A 12976-nucleotide genomic window follows, 5' to 3' on the forward strand; every position below is an offset into this window, starting at 1 on the left:
GAAACTAAACGTAAATGTTTTGTCATGACTTCATCGTATATGTTTTGTCATAACTTCTTCGTAAATGTTTTGTCAAGACTTCATCGAACTTAAACGTAAATGTTTTCAGTGTCACCACGCCACCATGTGTCACCAGGTTATTTAACTTCTCTTAAAATTACTGACAACATGACATTTTGACAACAGTCCAGGAAATAAATTTTATCGTAAATGTTTACGTTAATGTTTTCATTAATGATTTCGTAAATGTTTTGTCATGATTTCATCGTATATGTTTTGTTATGACTTCATCGAAACTAAACGTAAATGTTTTGTCATGACTTCATCGTATATGTTTTGTCATGACTTCATCGTATATGTTTTGTCATGATTTCATCGTATATGTTTTGTCATGATTTCATCGAAACTAAACGTATATGATTTGTCATGACTTCATCGTATATGTTTTATCATGATTTCATCGTAAATGTTTTGTCATGATTTCATCGAAACTAAACGTAAATGTTTTGTCATGACTTCATCGTATATGATTTGTCATGATTTCATCGTAAATGTTTTGTCAAAATTTCATCGTAAATGTTTTGTCATGACTTCATCGTTTATGTTTTGTCATGACTTCTTCGTAAACACTTTGTCAAGACTTCTTCGTATATGTTTTGTCAAGATTTCATCGTATATGTTTTGTCATGACTTCATCGTAAATGCTTCATCGAACTTCATCGTAAATGTTTTGTCATGACTTCATCGTAAATGTTTTGTCATGACTTCATCGTAAACTAAACGTAAATGTTTTGTTATGACTTCATCGTAAATGTTTTGTCATGACTTCATCGTAAACACTTTGTCGAAACTTCATCGTAAATGTTTTGTCATGACTTTGTCAAGATTTCATCGAAACTTCTTCGTAAACACTTTGTCGAAACTTCATCGTAAATGTTTTGTCATGACTTTGTCAAGATTTCATCGAAAACTTCTTCGTATATGTTTTATCATGATTTCATCGTAAATGTTTTGTCATGATTTCATCGTATATGTTTTGTCAAGATTTCATCGTAAATGTTTTGTCATGATTTCATCGTAAATGTTTTGTCATGACTTCTTCGTAAACACTTTGTCATGACTTCTTCGTATATGTTTTGTCATGACTTCTTCGTATATGTTTTGTTATGACTTCTTCGTATATGTTTTGTCATGATTTCATCGTATATGTTTTGTCATGACTTCTTCGTATATGTTTTGTCATGACTTCATCGTAAACTAAATGTATATGTTTTGTCAAGATTTCATCGTATATGTTTTGTTATGATTTCATCGTAAATGTTTTGTCAAGATTTCATCGAAACTAAACGTAAATGTTTTGTTATGACTTCATCGTATATGTTTTGTTATGACTTTGTCAAGATTTCATCGTAAATGTTTTGTTATGACTTCATCGTAATGAGTGTAAATGACTCAAAAATAATGTTTAGGTGAAGAGGTGAGATCTCACCTGTTTTTTCACCTGTTTTTTCACCCTCGTGAATTTACACCAAAAATAATGATTTGTCATGATTTCATCGTAAATGTTTTGTCAAGATTTCATCGTAATGAGTGTAAATGACCCAAAAATAATGTTTAGGGTAGAAGGTTAGATCTAACCTGATATCTACCCTCATTTCTACCCTCATGAATTTTCATGACTTCATCGTAAACACTTTGTCAAAACTTCTTCGTATATGTTTTGTTATGACTTCATCGTAAATGTTTTGTCATGACTTCATCGTAAATGCTTCATCGAACTTCTTCGTATATGTTTTGTCAAAACTTTCTCATGATTTCATCGTAATGAGTGTAAATGACCCAAAAATAATGTTTAGGGTAGAAGGTTAGATCTAACCTGATATCTACCCTCATTTCTACCCTCATGAATTTTCATGACTTCATCGTAAACACTTTGTCAAAACTTCTTCGTATATGTTTTTGTTATGACTTCATCGTAAATGTTTTGTCATGACTTCATCGTAAATGCTTCATCGAACTTCTTCGTATATGTTTTGTCATGATTTCATCGTAATGAGTGTAAATGACCCAAAAATAATGTTTAGGGTAGAAGGTTAGATCTAACCTGATATCTACCCTCATTTCTACCCTCATGAATTTTCATGACTTCATCGTAAACACTTTGTCAAAACTTCTTCGTATATGTTTTGTTATGACTTCATCGTAAATGTTTTGTCAAGATTTCATCGTAAATGCTTCATCGAACTTCATCGTATATGTTTTGTCAAGATTTCATCGTATATGAATTTTCATGACTTCATCGTAAACACTTTGTCAAAACTTCTTCGTATATGTTTTGTTATGACTTCATCGTAAATGATTTGTCATGACTTCATCGTAAATGCTTCATCGAACTTCTTCGTATATGTTTTGTCAAAACTTTCTCATGATTTCATCGTAATGAGTGTAAATGACCCAAAAATAATGTTTAGGGTAGAAGGTTAGATCTAACCTGATATCTACCCTCATTTCTACCCTCATGAATTTTCATGACTTCATCGTAAACACTTTGTCAAAACTTCTTCGTATATGTTTTTGTTATGACTTCATCGTAAATGTTTTGTCATGACTTCATCGTAAATGCTTCATCGAACTTCTTCGTATATGTTTTGTCAAAACTTTCTCATGATTTCATCGTAATGAGTGTAAATGACCCAAAAATAATGTTTAGGGTAGAAGGTTAGATCTAACCTGATATCTACCCTCATTTCTACCTCATGAATTTTCATGACTTCATCGTAAACACTTTGTCAAAACTTCTTCGTATATGTTTTGTTATGACTTCATCGTAAATGTTTTGTCATGACTTCATCGTAAATGCTTCATCGAACTTCTTCGTATATGTTTTGTCATGATTTCATCGTAATGAGTGTAAATGACCCAAAAATAATGTTTAGGGTAGAAGGTTAGATCTAACCTGATATCTACCCTCATTTCTACCCTCATGAATTTTCATGACTTCATCGTAAACACTTTGTCAAAACTTCTTCGTATATGTTTTGTTATGACTTCATCGTAAATGTTTTGTCATGACTTCATCGTAAATGCTTCATCGAACTTCTTCGTATATGTTTTGTCAAAACTTTCTCATGATTTCATCGTAATGAGTGTAAATGACCCAAAAATAATGTTTAGGTAGAAGGTTAGATCTAACCTGATATCTACCCTCATTTCTACCCTCATGAATTTTCATGACTTCATCGTAAACACTTTGTCAAAACTTCTTCGTATATGTTTTGTTATGACTTCATCGTAAATGATTTGTCAAGATTTCATCGTAAATGCTTCATCGAACTTCATCGTATATGTTTTGTCAAGATTTCATCGTATATGAATTTTCATGACTTCATCGTAAACACTTTGTCAAAACTTCTTCGTATATGTTTTGTTATGACTTCATCGTAAATGATTTGTCAAGATTTCATCGTAAATGCTTCATCGAACTTCTTCGTATATGTTTTGTCAAAACTTTCTCATGATTTCATCGTAATGAGTGTAAATGACCCAAAAATAATGTTTAGGGTAGAAGGTTAGATCTAACCTGATATCTACCCTCATTTCTACCCTCATGAATTTTCATGACTTCATCGTAAACACTTTGTCAAAACTTCTTCGTATATGTTTTGTTATGACTTCATCGTAAATGTTTTGTCATGACTTCATCGTAAATGCTTCATCGAACTTCTTCGTATATGTTTTGTCAAAACTTTCTCATGATTTCATCGTAATGAGTGTAAATGACCCAAAAATAATGTTTAGGGTAGAAGGTTAGATCTAACCTGATATCTACCCTCATTTCTACCCTCATGAATTTTCATGACTTCATCGTAAACACTTTGTCAAACTTCTTCGTATATGTTTTGTTATGACTTCATCGTAAATGTTTTGTCATGACTTCATCGTAAATGCTTCATCGAACTTCTTCGTATATGTTTTGTCATGATTTCATCGTAATGAGTGTAAATGACCCAAAAATAATGTTTAGGGTAGAAGGTTAGATCTAACCTGATATCTACCCTCATTTCTACCCTCATGAATTTTCATGACTTCATCGTAAACACTTTGTCAAAACTTCTTCGTATATGTTTTGTTATGACTTCATCGTAAATGTTTTGTCAAAACTTCATCGTAAATGCTTCATCGAACTTCTTCGTATATGTTTTGTCATGATTTCATCGTAATGAGTGTAAATGACCCCCAAAAATAATGTTTAGGGTAGAAGGTTAGATCTAACCTGATATCTACCCCATTTCTACCCTCATGAATTTTCATGACTTCATCGTAAACACTTTGTCATGACTTCATCGTAAACTAAACGTAAATGTTTTGTCAAGACTTCATCGTATATGTTTTGTCAAAACTTCATCGTAAATGCTTTGTCAAGACTTCTTCGTATATGTTTTGTAAGATTTTCATCGTAAATGTTTGTCATGACTTCATCGTAAACTAAACGTAAATGCTTTGTCAAAACTTCATCGTATAGGCTTTGTCATGACTTCATCGTATGTTTTGTCATGACTTCTTCGTAAAATGCTTTTGTCATGATTTCTTCGTAAATGCTTTGTCATGACTTCATCGTAAATGTTTTTGTCATGATTTCATCGTATATGTTTTGTCATGACTTCTTCGTAAACACTTTGTCAAAACTTCATCGTAAACTAAACGTAATGTTTTGTCATAACTTCATCGTAAAAATGTTTTGTCATAACTTCATCGTAAATGTTTTGTCATGATTTCTTCGTAAATGCTTTGTCATGATTCATCGTATATGTTTTGTCAAGACTTTCTTCGTAAATGTTTTGTCATGATTCATCGTATATGTTTTTCATGATTTCATCGTAAACACTTTGTCAAAACTTCATCGTATAGGCTTTGTCATGACTTCATCGTATATGTTTTGTCATGATTTCATCGTATATGTTTTGTCATGACTTCTTCGTAAATGTTTTGTCATGATTTCTTCGTAAATGCTTTGTCATAACTTCATCGTAAACTAAACGTAAATGTTTTGTCATAACTTCATCGTAAATGTTTTGTCATAACTTCATCGTAAATGTTTTGTCATGATTTCTTCGTAAGTGTTTTGTCATGATTTCATCGTATATGTTTTGTCATGATTTCATCGTATATGTTTTGTCATGATTTCATCGTAAATGTTTTGTCATGATTTCTTCGTAAATGTTTTGTCATGATTTCATCGTATATGTTTTGTCATGATTTCATCGTATATGTTTTGTCATGATTTCTCGTAAATGCTTCGTTAAATGCTTTGTCATGATTTCTTCGTAAATGCTCGTAAATGCTTCGTTAATGCTTCGTAAATGCTTCGTAAATGCTTCGTAAATGTTGCTGAATTCAGCATAAAAATATTTTTAGGTGAAGAGGTGAGATCTCACATGTTTTTCACTTCTTTTTTCACCCTGTTGAATTTACACCAAAAATATATTTTCTTTGAAAAGGTTAGATCTAACCTCATTTCATTCTATACACAGTTTACATCATAGACGATTTAATAGATATAATACTTTACTGTTTCATCTGATATAAACATTATTTGGTGAAAGTATCCTAAAAATATTTGATGGACTTTAACTAAAATAATTTTTTATCGTAGATGGTTAGATCTAACCTCATTTCATTCTATACACAATTTACATCATAGACGATTTAATAGATATAATATAGGGTGTCCAAAGGTGTGTTTAGCACAAACCTGAATACTGCGAATAGAAATAAACAAGTTACATATATATAAAGTTTATTTAAATATAATCACCATTGGATTCAATCACGCGTTCGCAGCGATCGATCCAGGCTTGAAAGACACGCTTTAAATCATCATGAGAAAATTGCTCAAATTGCTCTCTTACAAAATTTTCAAGATCATCTGGACTCGCGAATTCGCGTCCTTCAACTCTCTTTTTTAGCGTGCCGAATAAATAAAAGTCAGAGGTGCAATATCAGGTGAATAAATTGGGTTTGGAACAACTTTGACATTGTTTTCCACAAGTAATTCATTACTTATGACTTTTGTGAACTCTTGAATTATCAAAATGAATTGCAAACTTTTGTTTTTGTTGTTTGGATTTCTCAAACTCATCAGAATTGATAATTTGAGTAAGAACATTGTCAATTAGATACTGAGCATTCATCGTATTAGGTTTTTGAAGAATATCAATTGCGATGATGCCATTCACGCCCCAAAAAACCGACAACATCATCATTGGTGTGTCAATTTTTTTCTTCGGGAATGTTTGCGGATTTTCATCCTTCGGGATCCACATTGATTTTGGCTTCTGTTGCATATTGAAAACCAAGACTCGTCCCCTGTTACTAAAAAGCGAAACTTCTTGGATTGATACGCACCCAATATAGAGAGGAGCTCTTTCGAAGATTGGACTCTAGATTTTTTTTGAGCTGAATTAAGGTTGTGCGGAACCCAACGTGTATACGCTAGTTTGTAGTTCAAATAATTGTGCAATAATAACTGACTGTTGTACGTGGTATCTTTGTCATCTCCTCTATCCTTCTGAGTGATGCGCTTGGGTCTTCATCTAGCGCTTGAAGAATTGCTTTGATTTTTCTTTGATCCGGCGATTTTTTTCAATTTTTATGATGGGCGCCTTTTTGTTCATGAAGTGATAACATCCTAACATGATACGTTACAGTGGAATAGCTAGGAGCATCCATACAGAAGCATTTTACCAATGTCTCGTAGATTTTTTTACAGTCTTTGCATTTTTTTGCAAGAGCGAGGATGTTTTCTTTATGATTCATTAAAAAAATGAAAAAAATCCCGCCAAAATTTCCCGCGAAACCGCCTCTTGTCTCAAAATTCATTTTATATCCCGGCATGGCGCCAAAATACAACATACTCATCATATACATATATTCATATTTTTTATTATATATTTATAATCAGCATATATCTCCTTTAATAGTCTCATATAGAGCGCTGTGCTAAACGCACCTTTGGACACCCTATACTTTACTGTTTCATCTGATATAAACATTATTTGGTGAAAGTATCCTAAAAATATTTGATGGACTTTAACTAAAATAATTTTTTATCGTAGATGGTTAGATCTAACCTTTTCAAAGAAAATATATTTTTGGTGTAAATTCAACAGGGTGAAAAAAGAGGTGAAAAAACATGTGAGATCTCACCTCTTCACCTAAAAATATTTTTATGCTGAATTCAGCAACATTTACGAAGCATTTACGAAGCATTTACGAAGCATTAACGAAGCATTTACGAAGCATTTACGAAGAAATCATGACAAAGCATTAACGAAGCATTTACGAAGAAATCATGACAAAACATATACGATGAAATCATGACAAAACATATACGATGAAATCATGACAAAACATTTACGAAGAAGTCTTGACAAAACATATACGATGAAATCATGACAAAGCATTTACGAAGAAATCATGACAAAACATTTACGTTTAGTTTACGATGAAGTTATGACAAAGCATTTACGAAGAAATCATGACAAAGCATTTACGAAGAAGTCATGACAAAACATATACGATGAAATCATGACAAAACATATACGATGAAGTCATGACAAAGCCTATACGATGAAGTTTTGACAAAGTGTTTACGATGAAATCATGACAAAACATATACGATGAAATCATGACAAAACATTTACGAAGAAGTCTTGACAAAACATATACGATGAAATCATGACAAAGCATTTACGAAGAAATCATGACAAAACATTTACGATGAAGTTATGACAAAACATTTACGATGAAGTTATGACAAAACATTTACGATGAAGTTATGACAAAACATTTACGTTTAGTTTACGATGAAGTTTTGACAAAGTGTTTACGAAGAAGTCATGACAAAACATATACGATGAAATCATGACAAAACATTTACGATGAAGTCATGACAAAGCATTTACGAAGAAATCATGACAAAGCCTATACGATGAAGTTTTGACAAAGCATTTACGTTTAGTTTACGATGAAGTCATGACAAAACATTTACGATGAAATCTTGACAAAACATATACGAAGAAGTCTTGACAAAGCATTTACGATGAAGTTTTGACAAAACATTTACGATGAAGTTATGACAAAACATTTACGTTTAGTTTACGATGAAGTTTGACAAAGTGTTTACGAAGAAGTCATGACAAAACATATACGATGAAATCATGACAAAGCATTTACGAAGAAGTCATGACAAAACATATACGATGAAGTCATGACAAAGCCTATACGATGAAGTTTTGACAAAGCATTTACGTTTAGTTTACGATGAAGTCATGACAAAACATTTACGATGAAATCTTGACAAAACATATACGAAGAAGTCTTGACAAAGCATTTACGATGAAGTTTTGACAAAACATATACGATGAAGTTATGACAAAACATTTACGATGAAGTTATGACAAAACATTTACGTTTAGTTTACGATGAAGTTTTGACAAAGTGTTTACGAAGAAGTCATGACAAAACATATACGATGAAATCATGACAAAACATTTACGATGAAGTCATGACAAAACATATACGATGAAGTCATGACAAAGCCTATACGATGAAGTTTTGACAAAGCATTTACGTTTAGTTTACGATGAAGTCATGACAAAACATTTACGATGAAATCTTGACAAAACATATACGAAGAAGTCTTGACAAAGCATTTACGATGAAGTTATGACAAAACATTTACGATGAAGTTATGACAAAACATTTACGTTTAGTTTACGATGAAGTTTTGACAAAGTGTTTACGAAGAAGTCATGACAAAACATATACGATGAAATCATGACAAAGCATTTACGAAGAAGTCATGACAAAACATATACGATGAAGTCATGACAAAGCCTATACGATGAAGTTTTGACAAAGCATTTACGTTTAGTTTACGATGAAGTCATGACAAAACATTTACGATGAAATCTTGACAAAACATATACGAAGAAGTCTTGACAAAGCATTTACGATGAAGTTTTGACAAAACATATACGATGAAGTCTTGACAAAACATATACGAAGAAGTCTTGACAAAGCATTTACGTTTAGTTTACGATGAAGTCATGACAAAGTGTTTACGATGAAGTCATGAAAATTCATGAGGGTAGATATCAGGTTAGATCTAACCTTCTACCCTAAACATTATTTTTGGGTCATTTACACTCATTACGATGAAATCATGACAAAACATATACGAAGAAGTTCGATGAAGCATTTACGATGAAGTTTTGACAAAACATTTACGATGAAGTCATGACAAAACATTTACGATGAAATCTTGACAAAACATTTACGATGAAGTCATGAAAATTCATGAGGGTAGAAATGAGGGTAGATATCAGGTTAGATCTAACCTTCTACCCTAAACATTATTTTTGGGTCATTTACACTCATTACGATGAATCATGAGAAAGTTTTGACAAAACATATACGATGAAGTTCGATGAAGCATTTACGATGAAATCTTGACAAAACATTTACGATGAAGTCATAACAAAACATATACGAAGAAGTTTTGACAAAGTGTTTACGATGAAGTCATGAAAATTCATGAGGGTAGAAATGAGGGTAGATATCAGGTTAGATCTAACCTTCTACCCTAAACATTATTTTTGGGTCATTTACACTCATTACGATGAAATCATGACAAAACATATACGAAGAAGTTCGATGAAGCATTTACGATGAAGTCATGACAAAACATTTACGATGAAGTCATAACAAAACATTTACGATGAAATCTTGACAAAACATTTACGATGAAGTTCGATGAAGCATTTACGATGAAGTTTTGACAAAACATTTACGATGAAGTCATAACAAAACATATACGAAGAAGTTTTGACAAAGTGTTTACGATGAAGTCATGAAAATTCATGAGGGTAGAAATGAGGGTAGATATCAGGTTAGATCTAACCTTCTACCCTAAACATTATTTTTGGGTCATTTACACTCATTACGATGAAATCATGAGAAAGTTTTGACAAAACATATACGAAGAAGTTCGATGAAGCATTTACGATGAAATCTTGACAAAACATTTACGATGAAGTCATAACAAAACATATACGAAGAAGTTTTGACAAAGTGTTTACGATGAAGTCATGAAAAATTCATGAGGGTAGAAATGAGGGTAGATATCAGGTTAGATCTAACCTTCTACCCTAAACATTATTTTTGGGTCATTTACACTCATTACGATGAAATCATGACAAACATATACGAAGAAGTTCGATGAAGCATTTACGATGAAGTCATGACAAAACATTTACGATGAAGTCATAACAAAACATATACGAAGAAGTTTTGACAAAGTGTTTACGATGAAGTCATGAAAATTCATGAGGGTAGAAATGAGGGTAGATATCAGGTTAGATCTAACCTTCTACCCTAAACATTATTTTTGGGTCATTTACACTCATTACGATGAAATCTTGAAAAACATTTACGATGAAATCATGACAAATCATTATTTTTGGTGTAAATTCACGAGGGTGAAAAAACAGGTGAAAAAACAGGTGAGATCTCACCTCTTCACCTAAACATTATTTTTGAGTCATTTACACTCATTACGATGAAGTCATAACAAAACATTTACGATGAAATCTTGACAAAGTCATAACAAAACATATACGATGAAGTCATAACAAAACATTTACGTTTAGTTTCGATGAAATCTTGACAAAACATTTACGATGAAATCATAACAAAACATATACGATGAAATCTTGACAAAACATATACGTTTAGTTTACGATGAAGTCATGACAAAACATATACGAAGAAGTCATGACAAAACATATACGATGAAATCATGACAAAACATATACGAAGAAGTCATAACAAAACATATACGAAGAAGTCATGACAAAACATATACGAAGAAGTCATGACAAAGTGTTTACGAAGAAGTCATGACAAAACATTTACGATGAAATCATGACAAAACATTTACGATGAAATCTTGACAAAACATTTACGATGAAATCATAACAAAACATATACGATGAAATCTTGACAAAACATTTACGTTTAGTTTACGATGAAGTCATGACAAAGTGTTTACGATGAAGTCATGAAAATTCATGAGGGTAGAAATGAGGGTAGATATCAGGTTAGATCTAACCTTCTACCCTAAACATTATTTTTGGGTCATTTACACTCATTACGATGAAATCATGACAAAACATATACGAAGAAGTTCGATGAAGCATTTACGATGAAGTTTTGACAAAACATTTACGATGAAGTCATGACAAAACATTTACGATGAAATCTTGACAAAACATTTACGATGAAGTCATGAAAATTCATGAGGGTAGAAATGAGGGTAGATATCAGGTTAGATCTAACCTTCTACCCTAAACATTATTTTTGGGTCATTTACACTCATTACGATGAAATCATGAGAAAGTTTTGACAAAACATATACGAAGAAGTTCGATGAAGCATTTACGATGAAATCTTGACAAAACATTTACGATGAAGTCATAACAAAAACATATACGAAGAAGTTTTGACAAAGTGTTTACGATGAAGTCATGAAAATTCATGAGGGTAGAAATGAGGGTAGATATCAGGTTAGATCTAACCTTCTACCCTAAACATTATTTTTGGGTCATTTACACTCATTACGATGAAATCATGACAAAACATATACGAAGAAGTTCGATGAAGCATTTACGATGAAGTCATGACAAAACATTTACGATGAAGTCATAACAAAACATATACGAAGAAGTTTTGACAAAGTGTTTACGATGAAGTCATGAAAATTCATATACGATGAAATCTTGACAAAACATATACGATGAAGTTCGATGAAGCATTTACGATGAAATCTTGACAAATCATTTACGATGAAGTCATAACAAAACATATACGAAGAAGTTTTTGACAAAGTGTTTTACGATGAAGTCATGAAAATTCATGAGGGTAGAAATGAGGGTAGATATCAGGTTAGATCTAACCTTCTACCCTAAACATTATTTTTTGGGTCATTTACACTCATTACGATGAAATCATGACAAAACATATACGAAGAAGTTCGATGAAGCATTTACGATGAAGTCATGACAAAACATTTACGATGAAGTCATAACAAAACATTTACGATGAAATCTTGACAAAACATTTACGATGAAGTTGATGAAGCATTTACGATGAAGTTTTGACAAAACATTTACGATGAAGTCATAACAAAACATATACGAAGAAGTTTTGACAAAGTGTTTACGATGAAGTCATGAAAATTCATGAGGGTAGAAATGAGGGTAGATATCAGGTTAGATCTAACCTTCTACCCTAAACATTATTTTTGGGTCATTTACACTCATTACGATGAAATCATGAGAAAGTTTTGACAAAACATATACGAAGAAGTTCGATGAAGCATTTACGATGAAATCTTGACAAAACATTTACGATGAAGTCAAACAAAACATATACGAAGAAGTTTTGACAAAGTGTTTACGATGAAGTCATGAAAATTCATGAGGGTAGAAATGAGGGTAGATATCAGGTTAGATCTAACCTTCTACCCTAAACATTATTTTTGGGTCATTTACACTCATTACGATGAAATCATGAGAAAGTTTTGACAAAACATATACGAAGAAGTTCGATGAAGCATTTACGATGAAATCTTGACAAAACATTTACGATGAAGTCATAACAAAACATATACGAAGAAGTTTTGACAAAGTGTTTACGATGAAGTCATGAAAATTCATGAGGGTAGAAATGAGGGTAGATATCAGGTTAGATCTAACCTTCTACCCTAAACATTATTTTTGGGTCATTTACACTCATTACGATGAAATCTTGACAAAACATTTACGATGAAATCATGACAAATCATTATTTTTGGTGTAAATTCACGAGGGTGAAAAAACAGGTGAAAAAACAGGTGAGATCTCACCTCTTCACC

The 12976-nt window shown here is 31.9% G+C and overlaps 1 pseudogene across 1 annotated transcript, besides 3 other annotated features; it reads right to left on the minus strand.

Annotated features, from left to right (window-relative positions):
- Positions 1-5721: 5721 nt before the first annotated feature.
- Positions 5722-5749: a terminal%2Cinverted (terminal inverted repeat of Mariner transposon ID:TVAGG3_1032730).
- Positions 5722-7023: a mobile genetic element.
- TVAGG3_1032740 lies at positions 5802-6927 on the minus strand (annotated as a pseudogene). The gene has a single exon. A coding segment is annotated over exon 1 (1126 nt).
- Positions 6996-7023: a terminal%2Cinverted (terminal inverted repeat of Mariner transposon ID:TVAGG3_1032730).
- Positions 7024-12976: the final 5953 nt, after the last annotated feature.

This window comes from Trichomonas vaginalis, chromosome I (genome assembly GCF_026262505.1).
Source record: "Trichomonas vaginalis G3 chromosome I, whole genome shotgun sequence".
Classification (NCBI taxonomy): Eukaryota; Parabasalia; order Trichomonadida; family Trichomonadidae; genus Trichomonas; species Trichomonas vaginalis.